This window comes from Sycon ciliatum, chromosome 2 (assembly GCF_964019385.1).
Source record: "Sycon ciliatum chromosome 2, ocSycCili1.1, whole genome shotgun sequence".
In the NCBI taxonomy this organism is placed as follows: Eukaryota; Metazoa; Porifera; class Calcarea; order Leucosolenida; family Sycettidae; genus Sycon; species Sycon ciliatum.
This window is the reverse complement of record NC_088644.1, coordinates 12606047-12627336: the sequence shown is the minus strand read 5'-3', so window position 1 is coordinate 12627336 and position 21290 is coordinate 12606047. Positions and strand designations below refer to the sequence as shown.

The 21290-nt window shown below is 48.2% G+C and overlaps 2 protein-coding genes across 3 annotated transcripts in view; one reads left to right on the top strand and one right to left on the bottom strand.

Annotated features, from left to right (window-relative positions):
* The window catches only part of LOC135808770 (JNK-interacting protein 1-like), a 31405-nt gene that overhangs the window by 8634 nt on the left and 1481 nt on the right, over nt 1–21290 (bottom strand). Inside the window, exons 2-10 of one of the 2 annotated variants that reach the window (XM_065321996.1) lie at nt 19922–20036; nt 18880–18957; nt 17867–18182; nt 16989–17055; nt 16595–16714; nt 16041–16085; nt 15283–15356; nt 13634–13729; nt 12843–13240 (exon numbers count right to left, since the gene is read on the bottom strand). In XM_065321996.1, the coding sequence (XP_065178068.1) occupies nt 13174–13240; nt 13634–13729; nt 15283–15356; nt 16041–16085; nt 16595–16714; nt 16989–17055; nt 17867–18182; nt 18880–18957; nt 19922–20036 (978 nt within the window). In that variant the 3' untranslated portion in view covers nt 12843–13173. Of the gene's footprint in view, nt 1–12842; nt 13241–13633; nt 13730–15282; nt 15357–16040; nt 16086–16594; nt 16715–16988; nt 17056–17866; nt 18183–18879; nt 18958–19921; nt 20037–21290 lie in introns of those variants that run through there. The other variant, XM_065321997.1, reaches the window with a different exon arrangement.
* LOC135808771 (profilin-2-like) lies at nt 5105–12539 on the top strand. Its single transcript, XM_065321999.1, has 3 exons — nt 5105–5237; nt 5351–5510; nt 11729–12539. The coding sequence occupies exons 2-3, from the start codon at nt 5397–5399 to the stop codon at nt 12002–12004; spliced, it is 390 nt and encodes a 129-aa protein (XP_065178071.1). The 5' UTR covers nt 5105–5237; nt 5351–5396; the 3' UTR covers nt 12005–12539.

Sequence of the window (21290 nt, the reverse complement as noted above, 5' to 3'; positions counted from 1 at the left end):
ATCATCTTCCTTGGTCACAGTGAAATATTGAGTTTTTGCCACGTTCAGCTTCAGATTGTCATCCGAGAAAACGGGTTCACACACACGGACGGTTTCTTCCACAGATGATCGCTCGTTCTGATGGGCAGTGGTGTCGTCTGCGTATTGTGTGAAAGTTGCTGGTAGGTCTGACGCGGGTAGAGCTTGCTCTCGGATCCTACGCATGGAACCTTCGGCGTAAGTTATAAACATTATTGGTGACATTGGGTCACCCTGGACGACGCCGATGTTTGTTGGAAATGGTTTGCTTAGTTGTTTACCAAGCTTCGTGCGGGCTGTTGTGTTTGATACTAGGACTGCAGTGGTGGACGTTGGTGCGCCAGCAGTGGCTAACCTCTCCAGAGCAACCTGACGAATGACAGTGTCAAACGCACCGCTGAAGTCCAATAGTGCCGATGAATATGACCAGTCGCCAAGTAGTGCGCGCTCACACATCGTCCTGGCGTAAAAGACACCATCCGTGGTCGATCTGCCAGGGCGGAAACCAGCTTGGCTCTCTGCCACATATGACTGCACATGGAGTGTGTGTCGTCGAGTGAGTATTGACGTCAAGATCTTACGGACGACGGAAAGGAGCATAACGGGGCGGTAGCTTTTTGGATGTCCTAGAGGCTTGCCGGCTTTGTAGATGGGAACGATGAGGCCGCAGCGCATGTCGTCAGGACAGTACTCTGTAGCTTGAACAGCGTTGAAGAAATTCGTCAGCCAGGGTGCGAAAAGGTTTTTAGCTGACTTCAAAGCATCAGCACTGATACCATCAGGACCGACAGCACCACCAGACTTCTGCTTGATAATTGCAGACCGTACTTCTTCGATTGTGAATGGATCTTCCTCATTCGATTGCTGCCTGAGGTCGAGTGGCTGGCCATCAGTGTAAAATACCGATTCATAATATTCATTAAAGGCATTAAGATTCCATGAGATGTCTGCCATGATTCTGCCGTCTGCGTCAGCAAGACGCACAGGCGCAGCCTTCTTCCCAGAGCGTAGTTGGCGTAAGTTGTTGATGGCGTTGAAGTAGGACCGTGGGTCAGGGCGTAAAGCATCTACTTCAACAGCCTTACGTTGCCAATATTGCTCGCCCTCCTTCTGTAGTATCCTTCGAATCTCGTGGAGTTTTGCAGATCTTTCAATCTTTAAAGCTTTACGTTGCTCTGGATCAGGTTCAGCGTTTATGCGGCAGTGCAGATTCTTCTGTTCAGTGGATAAGGATGCAACGCGAGGGTTCGTGCTTGCTTTCGGAGCAGAACCAGTGGGCACTTTCCCGAATGCTTCCTGCGCTGCATCATGCGTAGCCCAGACGAATCCACGCCATGCCTTATCCACGGTGGCATTGTCGATGTTTGCGGAGAGTGGAAGCAGAGAAGGTAACTTCTCCTTGAGACGGTCGCAGAACAGTTTCGACGATTCAGCGGTTGGACGGTTATAGCGATTGAAACATGGGTCTTGTTGTTTGACGGTCGGATGGACTTTAGAAAGTGCGATGCCAAGAACTGCAATAACAGGGTGATGATCAGAGCGCGTGGTGAAGCCTCCAAACGATCTTGCATCTAGAACCGCGGCCATGGTGGAACGTTTTACTATCACGTAATCTATCATATTCCGCACAGGCTTTCCATCCGCATGCACTAAACCATCAGAAAACCATGTTGAGCGATGTTGCATCCTGTGCTTGAACAGTGTGTTGGTTAGCACCAGCCGGTTGTCCTCGCAAAATTCTACAAGTCTGCATCCATTTGAGTTTGATATAGTGTGTTTAGAGTAGCATCCAACAGGGCTGACAGATCCCGGCCTCGAACTCCCAACTTTAGCATTCAAATCTCCTAATATCCATAATTCGTCACGGTTCTTCGTTTTCAATACAACATTGTTGAGAAGTTCGTAGAAGTTGTCAGCTTCCTGAGGGTTGATGGTGGATCGTTGAAGAGTTGGGGCATAGCAGCACACGACCGTGACAGCTCGACTGTCAGGTCGCGGGCTGAGTACCAGTCGTACAGATACAACTCGGTCAGAGTGGAACTGATACGACAGAACATTATTTGAAAATTTCTTGTTGACGAGGATGGCAACGCCAGCGCGAGACGATTGACCTCCGGACCTATACAGCTTGTGGCCATCGCCGAGGGTATCAACTCCATTGTCGGCTATCCAGGTCTCCGTAATCCCAAGGATGTCGAGCTTGTAGGCCTCGAAATCTTCGGCGAGAGTTTGTTTTTTGATTTTTGATTTTAGTGAACGGACGTTGAAAGTCGCAACTCTACATGACGGCGTACGACGACGCTTCTGGAATATTGACTCAACTGCTTCATTATGACCTCTCATCTAATCACTGCCAGTATGCGTGGCTCCAAATTGTCCTAGGGAACAGCTACTCCTGCCAAAAAGCAGGAGCTGACGGTAGTTCAAACCGCCATCCAAAATAATTATTGGCATAATTTGGAGGTTGAAAATTCGGAGCATAATTTGGCATCCTTTCGGAGGTAGGAGCATAACTACATGGTTGTACCACAATTCCAGTATGTAAGCTACACAATTGTGCACAATGCAACTGATCAGTGCTGGTGGTCCGCGTGGTAAAGGGTTCGGAGTATACTAGTAGCTCTTTTCCAAAGATGCTGGCCACTTTTTTCGCAACTTTCCGTTGTTTTGCAAGAAGTCGCAACTTTCTTCATTTTCACGAACTACTTCGAAACTTTTCCGAAAAGGTGTGCAGAGAAACGCGCTGGATCGAGACCATCGACTGTGCAAGCTATGGTTATTGTTCTCATATAAATTTAAAAAAAAAGAGGTATAGTTGATGTTCGGTCATGGTGGAAGGAGAGGTGGAGCTACGGGAGAGATGAGCTGATTTGTCGCAGGGTGAGGGTGACATCGGTTGGACGAGTATGACGATTACGAAGACAGTTGAACATGATAATTTTAAAAGGTAACTCAAACTAATTTGGCAATGAAAAAATCTTTTTACAAAAGAAATCAACTAATGAATAGAAGGAGTCATGTTTTCTCTTTCTATGTTGATCTCTAGCATGCATGGTCATCTTGGTATGGGGATATTCATGTATTTTGTTGTACTAATGGCCACTTGCAAGTACGAAAAGGCACAATTTTCCGAACTTTGAGGCTCCATAAGTACAACAAAGTGAGTATATGTATCCCTGCGTGCCAAAGCATAATATGAGGATTTCGCGAGCATAATGCGAGAATCCATGAAAGCATAATTCCATGATTTCGCGAGCATAATCCGCCAGTGCCTACGGCTCGATCCCAAGCAGGACTTGAACCTGGTACCTCTCGTTCTTAGACCAACCCACTGTGCCTGCCTGCATAAGGTTTGTATGGTTTTGCCAATTTCACTGCTTTTCGAGCAGAATCCGCCGGTCCCTACCTGAGGAGAGGGCATGGCTGACTGTGAACTGCTGTCTGCAGTACAAGAACATGGCGGTGGTAGGCCTTCGGGATGCCAGCCATAGCGAAGGTGCACGGCATCACGGAACTCAGCGGCCTTGGTGAGGGTGAAACCGTGAGCCTTTAGGGGTGGGCAGGTGAGCCTATTCTGCTGAGCCAAGCGCGGCTCCCAGATGCCGACATCCATCTGTGCGAATGTCAATGCCAGTCTGGTACTTCCGTAGTTACTTCCGGCTGGGGAGGGGGGGGGGGGGGGTATTAGAATAGAAGAAAGGCGCTGTGACCTTACTGCTTCATTCTACAAACATCCTTCAAAGAACTTAGAAGTTGCGACTTCGGCGGTAATAGTCATGAAGTTGATTGTTCCAACTAGGAACACACGCTTCTTGCCGAACTTGACACTTGACTGACTCACGATTGCCATCCGGAGCACACGAGGAGCACGTCGCACCTTCCACTCGGCAAACCTGCAAGAAAGCACCACTCCCTGCTCAATACACGGTGTTTCGGGGAATTCACCCCTCATCAGTTGAGCTTGAGTAGGCTGAGGAAGATTGTGCCTGAAAAGCACCACTTATATACTGCTCTCCAGGCCAAACCATCACCAGGGATACAAACTTACAGAGACGCTTTGTTTCCAGCGCGTCTCTGTAAGTTTGTATCCCTGGTGATACTTCAAAGGTTTTCATAACTCAGATTGGCTTTATAATCGAATACTACTACATGTAGTACACACGACCGCCATGGCTTCAGAGGTGCAGATATACGGGTGCTAGTATTCATGATAATCCTTTGCGCATAGGATTAGGAGTGAGCCAGTGCACGCAGTGTCCCAGGTCCCTGTACCCTGATCCTGGACCTGATGATCGCTGAAGTGCATGCTGGTCTCGTCAGATGTACGGACGCACGGATCTGAGGCCGCGCGGTGACTACTAGTATCCCGGCGTATCCGTCCGTTGCGCGTGCGTTCTGTCTGGTGCCACCTGCCAAAATCCTAGCATAAGCTGCAAGGCGCTACATACAGCTCAGTGCAGTTAGTGGTAAGCATCATCAGTTTACCCGTACCGTAGGCCAAGCACTTGTCTCATGTGTATGGATCAGTGAGCACAGAGTAGCCACTAGGCACTGCATCACCTGATCACACTAGGATCGTATCTACAAAGCCTTGCACAATGATAATGACTATGTCACAACGACGCGGTTGTGCAGTGTGGCGTAAAACATTATGATTGTTCCACATCTCACTATCGTCTCGATCTCTCAGCACGACAACTCGGACAAGCCATTATAAACACACATGTTAATGCACATAGTCAGTCATAGTCTACCATGGCATTGTCTCCGTCTGAGCTTCGTCCCCGGCCCCGATCTTGAGTTGCCTCCATCTACTGAATAAGGACTGATATCCATATACAGCTGACTTGACAGTATCAGTAGATTTAGTAAGTCATGTAGCTGGTGACATCTGGGCGATCCGTGGTCAGCATGGTCATGATCCATCCGAGGTGTAGAGCTAAAGTACGGATGGCTGAAAATCTGAAATACGCGCCATCTTTCCGCATCGAACGCGACAGGACATGGCCTATGCGGCATGCCATGGCCAAGCTGGACAGCACGACATTACACTTTACAGCCACATGGATGGCAGCAGACCCTATTTTTAAAAAAAACTGGACAAAACGAACGACTTCAGATTATGAGGTTGTCAGCGGCACTGTTATAAAGTGTTTAGTGTTTGTGGAACGAACAAACCGTGCACCGCCTGAGTTTGGTATCACTGCCAGCTGGAAGTAGTAAGTATTAGTTGATTGGAGTAACCGCCGCGTGGACTGCGACGGAACGGCAACTAGCAACTAGCAGCGGAGCAAGTGTCCGTTTTTACCACTCGCTCTGTTGCACTTCGTAGATTCGTAGATTTGCCTCGGTGAACGAAGAATCATTTGAGGGCAATAATGAGCTGGCAACAGTATGTAGATCAGAGCTTGCTGGGAACTAAGTGCGTGACGAAAGCGGCCATTCTTGGTCTGAGCAATGGACAAGTGTGGGCGACAACGCCTGGCTTCGCGGTAAGGCCAGTCACTCAATCTCTGCTGCATACAGTAGGCTGTTCTCGTACTCCGTAGGCGTAGAGCTTGTCTCCAAATAATTCAATCCCAGAGTGCTTCGGGTCGAATGTTTCCGTTCTGTGAAACGATTATCAGCTGAAGTGAGAACTGCTAGATATCATGTTCGCTAATAGTATTGCTGTAATAGTCATGTACTGTAGTTCATGTGGGTACCGCGAGACCCATGAGACAGCAATCATGCTACATGGGCTAACCGCTACCTCTCAACTGACCCTGCAATTACATGCGCAACTAAGTTACTTGACAAGTATTCCGTTACAACACCGGGTTAGGGACATCATACATGTAGGGAGGGCATGTTCGATTGGTTGGATCCGGATCCAGATTGATTGAGTGGATCCTTTGGATTCACCAAGGCGCTAGGCCCAATCAAACGCTGCCCTTGATCGAATCTGGGATTTTAGTGATTTTTTAGGGTTTCCATGAGAGAAAGGAACGAATTCCGCATCATCGCCTGTATTCCAACAATTTGTACACGTATCACGTACAGAGTACGATTTTGGCAAAAAAGAACCCGGTGGATCCGGTCAACCCTGCTCCCCGAGGTGGGTTGATCGGATCCAAATCCAAAGGATTCGAGTCTGGATTCGACCAACCGAAAGGGTTCGAATTCAGTGGATCTGGTTGATCTGGATCCGGATCCTACCAATCGTACATGCCCTTATGTGTGAAGTTGATCTAGGTGCTGGTTGGACTTTTGGATGCTCTGGTTGGAGGAAGAAGCTTGAAGAAGCTTGCTTGGCTGCTGAGTTGCTCGGTTGCTGTTTGGTCTGGAGCTGGCTGGGGCTGCTGTTGTATCTTCAGGTTGGCTGAGTTGGCAGTGTCCTGCCATTGGATGAAGTCCTGGTCCAGGTCTGGTCTAATCCTTAGCGCTAGGGCTGGCGCTGGATCACGCGCTGGAGTGGAGTGCTCGCGCCTCTGTTGACACTGCTGGCTTGTCTTTACGACGCTATTTTCGAGACTTGCTGCGGCCGTGTCTGCGGTAATCTGGTGCAGGATGAGCCTGGGTGACGTCGTAGACTTGGCCATTCTCACTTTCGAGGAACTGCGAGGTTTAGCTCGGCGGCATAGCATTGATGGCCTGGACAGTATGGCTCGCGCGGAGGTGGTTGGGAAACTTCGCGAGGCTGGTGTGGGTGTGTTACACTCATCAGCTGCTGGGGTCGTTGAGCGTTTGGATGAGATGATGCGGATTGTCGCTAGCATCAGTGACGAGTTGGCAGCGCTGAGAGACGACCGGGGGCGGCAGATAAAGGCTGCAGAGGAGAAGGGAGTCCCCTTACTAGAGGTTGAAGTTCCACCGCCTGCTGCTGACAGCGTCGGGACGTACAGTGCGGCAGTACAGTCGTCACCATGGCCACAGGTACGTGATCGGGACAACGTACGGGGATGCCCCAGTACGAGTCGCACTACGAGATATCAAAGTCACCCAGGCACTCGGGTCACGTCACATGTCACAGTACCCACGTCAACGACACGATCCACAGCACACTCCTCCGGATCTAAGACTGCCGTCACATCCTACTATCAGCGCCCACCAAAACAATCAGCAACCCTACGAGCGGCATCCAGAACAAAATGCAAAGCCCTTTATGTGGGAAACGTCCACCCTGGATGTTCTGCGGAGAGCATTGAGAAGTGGTGTAGCAACAGGGGAGTCTCCGTAATAAAATGCTCAGTTTCGGAAACGAAGTACTTCGGACTGGCTTTTGCCCACGTGGTTCTCCCGGAATCCGACTTTGAACGATCTATGTCTGCCGACTTTTGGCCAGAAACCCTGCGTGTACGAGAATGGCGATTCGCATCTGACCGCATTGCTACCTCCTACAACTAACTATGACTTCACCCACTCTCTCTCAGCCACCACCTTTTTGCCCCACTGTGGAACCCATGCAGCATGATGTTATAAGTAACCTTGTCTTCCCCAACACTACTGGAACACTGAATCCACTGGCCCGTCCCTTTTATCCTCCCATCCATACTGCCCTTACCATCCTTTCCCTCAACTGCCGCTCAGTGGTCAACAAAGTAGCGGAACTCACTGTTATGTGCACCAGCTACTCTCCGGAGGTTATATGTTTGTGTGAAACATGGTTGTCCCCTGCCAACCTCTTCTCATTGGCAGGCTACACAGTTCATCGACGGGATCGTCCCACCTGTGATATTCAATCAGCCAATCCTACCAGAGGTTATGGTGGGGTAGCCATACTGGTGAAAGATGGCTCCTTTACATCGGTGAAGCCTCTGGCGAATCTTCAGCAACCGGGCGTGGAGGCCATCTGGCTTGAGCTTCGCACAGCCAACTCACCCCAACGTCCACTCATAGTCTGCGCCACCTACCGACCTCCTGGTGGTACCCTGGCGGATACCCAGGCCTATTCTGATGGTCTGGAAGACTGCCTTCTGTCAATTAATCTATCTGAATCCACACTACTCCTCACCGGTGACTTCAATGCCCATAATTCGAGCTGGTTGGCTGGTGATCGGACAACCCCGGTGGGTCAGTGCCTTGAAACTGCCTTCAGGTGCTTCGGATTAGAGCAACTGGTCAACTTCCCTACGCACTGGAGCCCAAGTGGCCGGTCATCTTGCTTGGACCTCATCGTCACAAATTCACCCCAACAGTTCCTCTCCGTTGATTCAGCCGCTCCACTGGGTAGCTCTGACCACGTGCAGCTCATCTGTCGAGTCCGTCTCCCTGCCACGTCCAAAAATCCAACCCTACACCATCACTTCCTCCCAACATCTACCCCTACACCCCCAGGTTACAATTTCAAGTTGGTGCCATGTTGCGTATGGGATGACCTGAATGCTGAACTTGCTGATGTCCACTGGAAATGTCACCTTCGCAGCTCGCACGTGGATGACGCTCTTTCGTCTTTCCACTCTATTCTTAGCAGGGCCATGGAGAAGCACCTCGGGTACTTCTCCCGGCGTCCACTCTCCCCCTCATGCCGACGTTTAGGTCAGCCACCTTGGGTTGATGCCCCCCCCTCCGTGCCGCCATTAAGGCAAAGCACGATTTCTACAGTGTGTGTAAGAAATACCCAACCCAGCTTAACATGCATGTATATCGATCTCAACGGAACTTTGTGAAGAGTCTGACTCGATCGAAATACCGGGGATACATTCGGTCCGTACAAGCTACGCTGCAGGACAAAAACCGCCCATCACTGTTTCAGTTCGTGAACAAATTAAAAAATCATAAAGTATCTCGTGACATCCCGACACTCACCATTAGTTCTACGCAGCAGGCTACTACCTCTTCAGCTAAAGCCACTGCATTGAACTCTCAGTTCGCCTCAGTGGCCGTGCCTGATGACCCTTCTCTACCCATTCCCCCCATTGCCGAGGAGTCGGGTGAGGTTGACCGTCTCACATCTGTCTTTACTACGACTGCTGCCATTCGACGTTACATTCGAAAGCTCCCGTCTGACAAGGCTCCGGGCCCAGACGGCATCACTAATCTGGTATTAAAGTCCCTTGCGCCCTCAATAGCATACCCATTATGTCTGATTTTCAACCTATCATTCCGCACTGGTCGTTTTCCCTCTGCATGGAAAACAGCTAATGTTATACCGATCTACAAGAAAGGGTCCCGCCACGAAGCATCAAACTACCGTTCGATATCTCTACTGTCCTGTGTTTCCAAACTCTGTGAGCGCGTTTTCTACGACCAATTGTACTGTCATGTCTCGTCACGTTTGAGTTCAGCTCAGTCCGGATTTCGCAGAGGCGATTCTACCACCCTCCAGCTGACGCGCCTGGTGCAATTAGTGTGTCGACATCGGGATGCTGGAGATCTAGTCGGGATTTGTTTTTTCGATCTTGCCAAGGCCTTCGATACCGTCTGGCACCGGGGGCTTTTGGCCAAGCTTCGTGGATCATTTACTGTAGACGGCAATCCCCTGCTATGGCTGACATCTTACCTAACTGGGCGAACGCAGTACGTCACGGTACATGGGACGTCCTCGGCCGACACAACAGTACTATCCGGAGTTCCCCAGGGTTCCATCCTCGGCCCCCTTCTTTTTATTTTATACGTCAATGATCTGCCCGCAGCTGCCCCGGGCACATCACTGTTCGCAGACGACACAACGCTCCTACGGGCATCTCCTAACATCACTGGCCTGATGAGTAACCTAGCTAACGGGATTCAAAGAGTTATTTTCTGGATGTCGTCTTGGCGGTTATCGCCCAATCTGTCTAAAACTAAAATCATGCTCTTTCCTTCTCAGCCCGATGTTCCGCCCCTCCTCCATCCCACTTTCCCCCAGCCTATAGACATAGTCTCCAGCCATAAGCATCTTGGCATTTTCATTGACTCTAATCTTTCATGGGAACCCCACATCGATTACATAATATGTAAACGATCAAGTTCATCTTTAGGAATTCTCTCTTCTCACTGTTACCATCTCCCAATCTCTTGTAAACTCCTCTTTTACTCAGCTTACTTACGCCCCATTTTTGATTATGCAGATACTGCTTGGGCTGGAATTTCCACAACCCGTGCTGCCAAGCTCGAGATTCAACACATAAAAGTCCTCAAAATCCTCCTCCGAAAACCCCGCATGCTTCCATCTTCCACCCTTTATGCCCTTGCTGACACTTCCCCTTTGTCTAAGAGACGTAATTCACATCTTGTCACCCTTATCCATTCTCTCAAACTCAATCTGTGTCCACCTCACCTCCACTGTTTCAACTGGTTCTCTTCCCGTAGCACGAGAAACTCCCTTTCCCTTCCGAAACCTAAGTCCTCCTTTCTACTTCACTCTCCCTTTTTTATTGCGTACTCTGCGTGGCTGGCACTTCCCCAAGAAGCTAAGGACCTTTCTTCCCTCCGCCTTTTTAAGAGCCTTGTCGCGCCTTGATTTTGATTTTGTGTTTCTGATTTGGTTGCAATCACTGCTTATCCATGCCGGTTCCTTTTTCTTCTCCTCCCCTTCTCCCTGCCTTGCCGTGGTTGGCTAACACCCTCTCTCTTTGTATTGGCCGGTGTTCTCACTGTGCTATGAGATGCTGTAATAAATAAAAAAAACTGATAAAAAAATAAAAAAGATAGATTCCAGGACCAGGTAAAATGCTCGAAAACTCCCCACCTATAAGTAGAAGATGTTGGTAAAGTATCAGTACTAGTAGTAGTAGTAAGTTACTCAACTGTACAGTAGCCCTCACTTATAAGTAACTCTACAGGTTATACGAATAATGTCATGACGGTGAGTCAGTGGAACCTCTTATCAGCACTATGTACACTGAGCGCGAGTCAGCTGCGCGGCTTATGCTAGTGCCTTGCATTGCTGTGCCGTGACTTTGCCAAAGCATCTCAACTGATGACCTCTATACTATATAGGGTTTAGCCGGTGCAGAAAAGGGATTGACAGCATCAAAGTATCCGTCCTGGGATCCAACTGCATTTACCCCTGCCCCCAGCCGGGAAAAGTAATACTTGCTAGTACTAGTGTGGGTGGCTAGTGTGGGTGGCTAGTGTGGGTGGCTAGTGTGGGTGCCGGTGTGGGTGGCTAGTGTGGGTGGCTAGATCAGAGTTGACCTGATGTAGGCTTTACTAGCACCATTGATTACACAAGAGCTAATCTAGCCAGAAGCAGTCCATTAGTCAATAGGTGTGTATACTTTGCGCATGCATGCGGCGCGCGCGCGCACACACACACACACACACACACACACACACACACACACACACACACACACACACACACACACACACACACATAAACTGCTTCCCGCCATGGATTTTGGTCTATGCCAGGCTAAACCAGTTTGGGGTGTTGAGTTTACGCCTTTTTTAAAAGGTACACTAACCAATGAGTTTGTAAATCATGAATGAAGACCTATGATACCTTGCTTGTAGAGGGTTTTTTAAATTTCTATATCCTTTCCCAACTAGCCATCATTAGCGGTTGTTCTATAAAAACCTCCACATTTGCAACCTCCACGTAACGTTAGTTGGCATTAGCATCACAATCCATTCTCTCTCTTCTTCTCCCTCTCCCTTTCTTTCTCTCTCTCTCTCTCTCTCTCTCTCTCTCTCTCTCTCTCTCTCTCTCTCTCTCTCTCTCTCTCTCTCTCTCTCTCTCTCTCTCTCTCTCCCCTCTCATGATTCTCGGTTCTCCACGGCTCACTATATGCTGTCATTGCAGGTGTCTGAGAAAGAGGTGGGGGTGTTGCGCAACGCCTATCAGAATCCCGAGGATCTGTACAGCAGCGGGTTAGTCGTGGCCGGTACGCGCTTCGTCTTCCTGAGACGCAGTGGTGAGTCGGCCCTGTACGGACGCAAGGGCTCTGACTCTGGCGTGTGCATCTGCAAGACCCTGACGGCACTCATAGTCGGTTACTACGAGAATGGCATACAGCCTGGATCGTGCAATGCTGTTGTGGAGAAGCTAGGCGATTATCTCCGAGAGCAACGCTACTAGAAGCGACCATGCTCTGACCTGCACATCAGTGACTTGAACCATTATTATAGGTGTCCAGAATTTTAATAACCACCAGCTGGAGTATACGATATGTTGCTGGCCAGGAATATTTTACAAAACTACATTTAGTTCTTGCAATGATGTTTCCGATTCTGAAATTTATCTCTGTGATGGAGGTTGACACATGCCCTCAAAAGGGCAAAAATGCCGGCTCTTCTTTTCTTTACCGATGAATGCATGTGCGCAGACGCTACAGTTTGTTTGGAAAATGAAATAATTGAGATTTGTGTTACGCCAGGAACTTGCCATGCCTGAGATAGTTTTGGGTCATTTCGCAATTCCACGTCGTGAAATCGAATGGTCTTCCATCACTGCAGTCTAGCTGTGGTGCTTTCCCCTGTGGGGCAAGTATATGATGTCACTCGTCGCAATTGTTAAAGTAAGCCGCGGCGATGTACTTCCTCAGTAACCTCATCCTCATTGCTTGAGTTTTTCTGCTTGCCCTCTGTTCTAACCACACCCACACTCGTCTCCAGCTGCTCTTCTGATAAAGTACTAGTGTAGATTGTGGGGAAAGTGCAGCCAGTGCAGAGGTCAGATGGCTATGTCTGGGCATGACTACGTGACACCACGTATGCCAAGTTATTATAATTTTATGAATGACCACAATAGCCATGTATAGCCCTCTTCATGTACAAGCACACCCACACACACGTGCACACATGTACGTGCACACACACATGCACACACACACATGCGTACACACACACACACACACACACACACACACACACACACACACACACACACAGGCATCCACTGTGCATCATGGTCATGATGACTGGCAGACTAACGTTATCATTCGAGACCAACAGATCTGTTCATGTTAAATAGGTGGAAATGGAAATGATTGAAACCCACTAGTTAGACTTAGTATTATTGAAAGCAGGCCTTAATTTTTTAAAGATAGAGTGAGCAAAAAGGCTGAAACAAAAACCGCATGGAAACGTAAGCACAATTCCGGAGCAGGCTAACATGAAGGTATTGTAAGAAGGAAGGAAACAAGGGATAATTTACATGCACTTGTGGGGCAGACACTCAGCATTTTATAGATTCACGAGACACACAGAGCACGCTGTGTACTGCATTGGTTTGCCAGTGCCAGCTGTCTACTTGCTGCGTGCTTCCTGGGTGGCATGTTGCACAAAGTCGGTATGGAGTTGCTTGAATGCGCGTCTGCATAACACGGGAAAATCAACAACATCAAACGTGAAGGTCATAGGCTGTTCAACATCGTCACCATGCCGATACGGGACACCCCGCCACCCACACAGTGTACACTCATCTGTGGACAAACAATTGCCATATTTGGGCTCTTTGCACAGTCCAGAGAACTAGATCGCATCTCTTTACAACAACACTCGTCTAAGACTCTTGGTACGACAAAAGCAGTTTCATGTAAAGAATTGTGAATGATACCAGAGTGTACAAATGTCTGTAAGGGTATGCGCCTGCACAAGGCTAATGGCAAAATGTTTGCGCTAAGGCAAGACTGCTCAATGAAGCCCGCGCTACAGAACGAAGTTTACAAGAGCAAAATACTCATAGCTTCATAACTGCAAAACTTACCCCATTGCAACAGTGAGTGGCTGTGTTGATTGTGACGCAGCGAACACCTGGCAGGAAAAGACCTTGTCCTTACGGCGGCTGACGAATGCCCAGAGCCTGACAAGAAGATGAACATACACGCGTGCATACAAGGACACACGTTATACATGTATACAAAAATTGCCGCACGCGTCAGACAACAGTAGTCAGCATGCATGCACGGCGTATTCACCCCGGCCATACCCGGGCACTTTCCCACAGTCACAATAAATTTTAAATGCAGTATCACCTATTACAGAGATACTGCCCCTCCTGCATGCACTGTCACAGTATGTTCCACCATAGATATCCCATATTTTTTAACAACTACTTCAGAACAAACACACGCCAATGGGCCATCTGATTACTGTACAAAGTCCAACATCATACACAGACATGCTGCATGGCCTCTGTTCTAACATTGATCTAAAACTTGACCCTAAACTGTTGCTCAGGGGCTAATGAAGGAGTCCACGAATTTTAGACGTGATCGCACAAGGCATACTACAAAATTCCATGGTAACAGCCCATGGTAACCATGGAAACGGTGTATGGAATTATGCATTCCACTGCCTTGGCAAGCTAACAAAAACATTAGGACCTAGCCCTTGGCAGATTATGCCGGCATATTATTTGGCATAATCTTGGGATTTCGTCAAAAAATTATGCTCCGGCATGATACGGATTCCAACGTGTAAGGTCGGCATAATCTTTCGGTTTAGACAAAAATTATGCTTTGGGGCATAATACAGCTTTGTCAGAAAGCCTGCAGATGTGTTTTTTTAAATACCCCAGTTATGACTCCTTGTCATAGCCCTTGGCTTATTATGCCGGCATAATATTTGGCATAATCTTGGGATTTCGTCAAAAATTATGCTCCGGCATAATATACGGATTCCAACGTGTAAGGTCGGCATAATCTTTCGGTTTTAATAGACAAAAATTATGCTTAGGGCATGGCCGTGGCCCGTGTGTGTATTCGTGGTTTCTCAATCCTCTATGTACAGCGTGAATACATAGTGGAACCGAGCATAATTCAGCATAATTCAGCATATTTGTTGGCATGTGGCATAATCAAAAGCATAATTTGACGATTGGCCGAGCATAGTCCGCCTATGGCTATTAGGACCTCACCACGATTGATGTGCCATGGTCAAAATTCACTTTGGACAGAGTTGCTAGCGCACCGACAGGATTATGTGCGGCCATTCTGACAATCGATAAAATTGCGCATACGCAATGCACTGGACATAGCCTTGCATTTTGCCGCAATTTTGCGCCATTACTTTTCCTGACAAAGACCTCATTTCCACAATTGTTTCAAGAATTTCTCAACCAAAAGCCCTTTTGTAGCTTGATCTCTTGGGTCCTACCGGTAGGACCCGTGGTCCTACCGGTAGGACGGCATGCAAGCTATCAATTAACGTCCATAGCAATGCTTATGTAGCTAGCTCTAACCTACAAGTGCAATGCTTCTCACGATTTGTTTCCGGCAAGACTCACCGTGTATCATTGAATGCAGTACATGCACCTTTAAGCAAAGGCAAAGTACAGAGTCTTGTGACCAAGACAGGCCCCAGTATAGATAGCACAAACACATTTTGAGCCAAGCAAGAATCACCAAGCCATACCTATTGTTCTTTGGGTGACATGAGCAGAATGTCACACTGACGAGTGGGAAGAAGAACTTCTTGATGCCACCATCCTGCATACACACACAATGTGCACAACGGAGGATTGGACAGTAGAGAGCACTTCAGAGCGTAACCAGCAGTAACAATAGATGTGTGTGATGTTGTGGTCCCCTGCCCCTCCCGGCCCCCTCGTCATCAGATTCGTCATCAGATTCTGATCACTATAGTAGTCAGTATCTTCGACTTGGAGCAGGAACCAGAAGCCATAATTATATGTATAGGCATTGCTACAGTATACACATGTGCGTTGGTGGTAGTGAGGGGGGGGGGGGGGGCGGGGGGAGGCTGGGTAAACAGAGGTAAACAGAGTCATTTCAAGTGATCATTCATTCATCAGTACTTGTATCGCTATCTCTTCCATATCAGCTGCAGACCTAGGTCCATGCTATTTTCATGATTGGTAGAGGTTCGAGAAGGGTTGACCCCCCCCCCCCCCTCTCCTTCTCCATGTGCATTTTCAGTTCCTTGTCCATACATGCATTGCACTGTGCCACGGGCGAAAGATTTGTGATGGCCCGCAAGCTCGTCCTCACTAAAACAGATCTCCCATACTGCATAGGAAGCATGGGTTCCATCCAAACTGTGCCACTACTGCTCCACTATCGTGTAACAACATAATGGTCAAGATTTAGTCTCATGATCTTGATCTAGGACCTAATCAGATCTGATGCTACGGATTGTTCCTCTCCACTCACTGAATCGACATCGAAGTTCTTCTTCTTCTGGATACTCTGACGCCGCTGCAAGGTGCAACAAAGCAACAGAAAGCACATTGAGAAAAAAGCAAAGATCGGACAGACAAGGCAGAGATAGTTTACCTGTGGAAATCTGCGTACATGTGCAGTAAACCCTGTCTCTAACGACCACCCCTTGGGGCCAGAGAAAGCGGTCTGTAGTGGCAGGCGGTCCTTAGTTAGAGGTTTGCACCGCACAACCATTATATTAGATTATGAATGTGAGACCGTCCGTGCCTGGCTAAGTCGTGGTCTGTAGTACATGTACCAGGCTGGTCGCTAGTCACGGTGGTCTTTAGTCACAGGTTTTACTGTAGTACCAGGCTGGTCGCTAGTCACGGTGGTCTTTAGTTGCAGGTGTTACTATACAACCATCTAGAGCAATGCATCTGAAGTCCTCTGTGTGCCAATCACCAAATTCTATACGTGTCGTAAGGCTTTTATTTTATGACAGTAACCAATTGATTGGTGTATGTACAATGCAATTTTGTTACAGCCTAGACTCAGCTCTATACCTCTTCTTGGTATTTCTCGTCGCTGTCAGAGATGTCTTTCATCTTGAGTCCTTGCGCCGAGATCTCCAGGACGACTGGCTTCATTGGGCCGACGTCCCTCTTCTTTCTCCATTCCATAACCTGAAAGAGAACCAGCGCAAAATGCCAAGAAAGGAATTACGAACATAAGAGGATGGATGATGAGTGGATCGGGTAGAAACTCGGAGTTGCAATGGAATCCAATCATTATAGCAAACTATGTCAAGAGAATCCAGCTAACACGGCTACTATTAAACAGTAGCCGTTTGTCTCAGAGAACACATAGAACCAGGACGACAAAGATGTGTTGTTTCCGGTCAAAACCAATCCAGTAACAATAGGGTGGGAAAGGGGGGAAGGTATGTGTACCACTTACCTTTTGAACTGCTGCGCAGAGGAGATCGACGCCTTTGTGGGAGTTGACTTGCACTGCTCCAAGGAATCTGAGGATTCCGGGTACACACACGCACACAAACGGCAAAACCAGGGTCGGCTGATTCCTTCCGATCTCGGGAAGATGAGGGTCAAGGAGAGGGCAAACAAATCAGCTTAGAATATTGCTCGGATCAAACCTAGAAGCCATAGCCGGCCAGTGCAAGAAATGAGACCTAAGCAACCATAGTGTACCAGCATCAGCCGGTCTGCCTGAGCAGGCTTCGCTGGACCACTTCAAGTTTTTTCAAAGTTGCTATCGACAGACCCATCATATCGCACTGGCCAGGTCATCTTTAAAGTCGACCAGACCACCGAGTGCTTGGAGTTGCATGCCTGCAGAGTGCAAGCCGCTATCACTACACAACTGTAGGTCTTGTCACTCTTGTGCATGCAATCTTAGTGGCATGAATGCCGGACTGTGCACTCGGGCACAAGAGAATGTCTGGTCCCTCCACGCCAGAATGGTCAAATTCAATCTGTGACCGGCAGCAGCTGCTTCGATCGCTTTTTAAAGCTTCCACGTAGACACATGTTTCCATCCCCGCCGTGAGTATGGCATCCTGCAGTGAGTATGGCACCCTGCAGTGCCACCACTATGCATACAAGAACAAGTACATGTGATTGTACTAGCCATAGCTGTAGGCTAGGTGAAACGCAGCTTAGCCTGCTGGAAGTTGAGTATTTTCTGGAAGAGTACTAATGGTATGCTACCGACTTCAAGGTTCACCCGCTAACAGTCCGGGCAGCTGTGAATAACGCTGGTTGATTTAAAAGATGAGACTCTGGTCAGTGTCATTGTCCTATTTGCAAATGACCCACCTGACACGGAAGCGAGCCGGTTTCATTTTCGGCCCGGGCTGTGTGGGTCCACGACTTTTGACATCGCCCACACAATGTCCTGGGAAGATGCCGCTCTGGCCCGTTCGCAGGTTGAAGCCGCTAAACCATAGGTCCGGTGCCTGGCTCTGCACTGCAATCGGATCTCCCGGCTTCATGTCCAGCTCGTCGCCATGGCGTGGGATGAAGCGGAACACAGCCTTGTGAGTGCCCTGTGCTGGCACCGGGCCACTTGGCTTCGGCAATGGCGTAACTTGGGCAGGTGCAGGCGCAGCAGCCTGAGCTGGTTGTTGCATTGCTGCAAAGGGCATCCAAAGGGGAGTATAATAACATTTACCCAAAAAGTGGGCAACATCATCATGGACCGGTCGACCGTACAGTAGCAGATCCACATTCCCTGTACTGTATTTACGTCAATACCGGTAGGTTGAAAAATCAAGCTTGCTGCTATCTATGACCAGCTATTGTACACATGATGTAGTGTGTGCATACGGCCAAGAGTTCTTGGGGTGTCCATACCACCTGTGACAGGTGTGATCACATTGTTTTGAAGGTACAGTCATGGCAATGACCACCAGTGAGGAATACTTGAAATTACAATAAAGTTGTCTTACAGGACGCATGGCCGTTACCCAGGCCACGGTCAATACTGCAATAGGCGGCCTTCCCGCCGCGGGCATAATCAGGCCGTCAGGACCTTTTGACGTCATTATGGGAATAATTCGACCTTTCAGCCTTTGACCTTTCCGACGATGTTGTAAGAAATCAAATCAAGCACGCCCTGTCCATCATGATGGCTGACTCTTGCCCTCCGGAGCGTGCTCGATTACATACATCATGCCATGGTTCAGAGAAGGATCATTATTCATGCCCCCCCTCCTCCAGCCATCCTCTTGGCAAACCAACTTCCCCATGGCTCATCGAGCCTACTGATTATTTTGCCAGTTGTACCCCATATACACAATCATGCATAGGTCCTTTAAGTCAAGACTTACGTGCTTGCTGGTATGGATTGGGAGAACTTGGATGTGTTCCACTAGCCTGAAACGGGCTCTCAAACTCCAGCCAAGCACCTGCACCGGACAATGGCAGCATGGCAATTGAACTTCACGGATTTCTATCGCTGACTTTCGTGTCTTACACCCTAGAACATGTATGTCAGTTGTCTGAAGATTGCCTATGGACATGAAACTATTTTTAGTTACAACGAATGATGTGTGGTACTCTGTGACGTGTCTACAACGATAGCTCTATTCGAACGAATATTGAGCACTCTACCGAGCCCGACGGAGGACCTCTCATTTGTATAATAGTACATGTAATTCCTGTGTGTGTGTGTGTGTGTGTGTGTGTGTGTGTGTGTGTGTGTGTGTGTGTGTGTGTGTGTGTGTGGTATGTGCAGTCGATTTCCAATCGAGAGGTTGCGGGTTCAATTCCCGACGATTATGGTCGCACACGTCTTTCTTCTCTTTCTCGGACTCTTCTTGACTTTTCTTTCATTCTCCTGGGTGGTTACCAACAGCCAGTGTATGCCGGAGTATGTGGTGTGGTGTGTGTGTGTAAAAAAAAAATTGAAAAAAAAAAAATTGAAATGAAAAATAGGGATTCACTGGCCAGAAAAAGTCACTTCAAACAGCTGTGTGGTGGATACCAGGCTAAAAATAGTGGCGGTCAATTCATCAGCCTTGCAAGCTGTTGAATGGTGTAATCCCAGCACAAGTTGCTATGTCTAACATAGCTGTTCGCTATCATCGCTTCCGCGATGGGCATGTCTGAGGTCTGAGGTGTGTGTGTGTCTTCATCTTGTTGCATCACTGAGATGGTATTTCTCACTGTCATCCCTATACCAGAAATTATCATGCCAGAGCATCTTATTTGTATAGCTCATGATATGCTGAATCGCAGTGTTTACCAGCCCGGCACCTAAATGCATGACATAAATAGTAAAATTTAATACTAAATACCTGCATGTTGGAATCTGATCTACCCAATGAGAATTGATAGTGACCGCATCATGCACTAAGCTCCTGCAGTTACCTCCTCCTTGTCCGGCAGCCTGGCCAGCAGCCTGCTGTCCACCTCCCTGCATCGTCAGTGCTGCCGTGTTGGTTGCCAGCGCACCGTAGTTTGCTGGAATGGCGCCATCGGACATCTGTGAACGTAGGTACAGTCACACCAGAAATACAGCTGGTACCAATAATTGCACTTGCATTTGCAATATAGCAGTATAGTTACTAAGTATGAGGCATACAATGCGCTGCAAATGGATTCGTTTGAGCCCGTCTCTTAGCCATATCCAACAAACCGACGCCAACGCTTTGCGCATCGATATGTTAGCAATGCCTATAGTCTATACTGCACTGAGTCGTTTTCTTGGAGGCAAAAGTGTAATCGCACTCATGAAAGAATAAGCTTCAGGCTTCCCACGATCAACATGTTCTAAACTTTCCCACGCGTACTTCCATTGCCTTCTCGGCATCAGGTTGAATACAGGCAAACTTGAAGAAACTGAACACAATGAATTGTAGACAGCAGAGACATGATAGGAACAGCGCAAAGAAGAGTAGCCAGAAACAACACGCTGGCCGGTTGGCTTCTTCACACTGAGTTCGCCTTTGTGGCATTCCTGCTAAACCTCACAATTTTCCAGTTAGCGGTGCAGGGTACGGGTGCTCAATGCCTATGATGGTGACAGAGCGCTTCACACATGAGCAAGGACTTGACGAATGTTGCCACTCCTTCAAATTTCATGCCAAAAGCGATCATCCGACTGCAGCAGAGGATGAAATCAGGCTATCCCATGCTTATGTATTGAGTGGGTGCAATCAAAAATGTATGCCGGCGATGATGAGATTGAGGTTACTGGTACATAATGTGGCCACTATCAATGTACTGTAGTGTAGGTGCCAGATGCAGGAGCCAGGGAAGATGAGGTAGGTGGCTGTGTGAGGTTATGTCACTCCTGAGTCCAGGTGAAGTATGGCTTGAAAGTGCTACGTCACAGCATAGCAACAATTTCAACAATTCAAAAATTGGATCCACTTGGATCCAGTTTTTGTATGGATCCGAGCACATTTCAAGCCGTCTGACTCACAGCAAGGTGATGTAACCAGTGAAACTGACTGATTTGGCTGCTGGGGGCGGGGTTACAACTGGTGGCGAAGTCGCCCCTGCATACGACATGAGTGGGTTGCTATGCACCCACATACTGAGGCAATAGCAAAGTCACACCTTTGTGGATCCAAAATAGAAATCTGATGTCAACTTAGTACTCCCTGGCCGTTTTTGACGTCATCACTTTCCAGCCCTATTACTAGAATTCGCGGGTGTGTGCATATCATATCATAATTATTATGATATGCACAAGCGGCTTGTGGTGTGGAAAGTAACTGCATGTAGGTAAGAC

Excerpts from the sequence above, each read along its gene's own strand:
- LOC135808771 (XM_065321999.1), top strand. The coding sequence starts at position 5,397 with ATGAGCTGGCAACAGTATGTAGATCAGAGCTTGCTGGGAACTAAGTGC. Across the intron at positions 5,511-11,728 it reads CGACAACGCCTGGCTTCGCG|GTGTCTGAGAAAGAGGTGGG; the intron begins GTAAGGCCAGTC and ends CTGTCATTGCAG.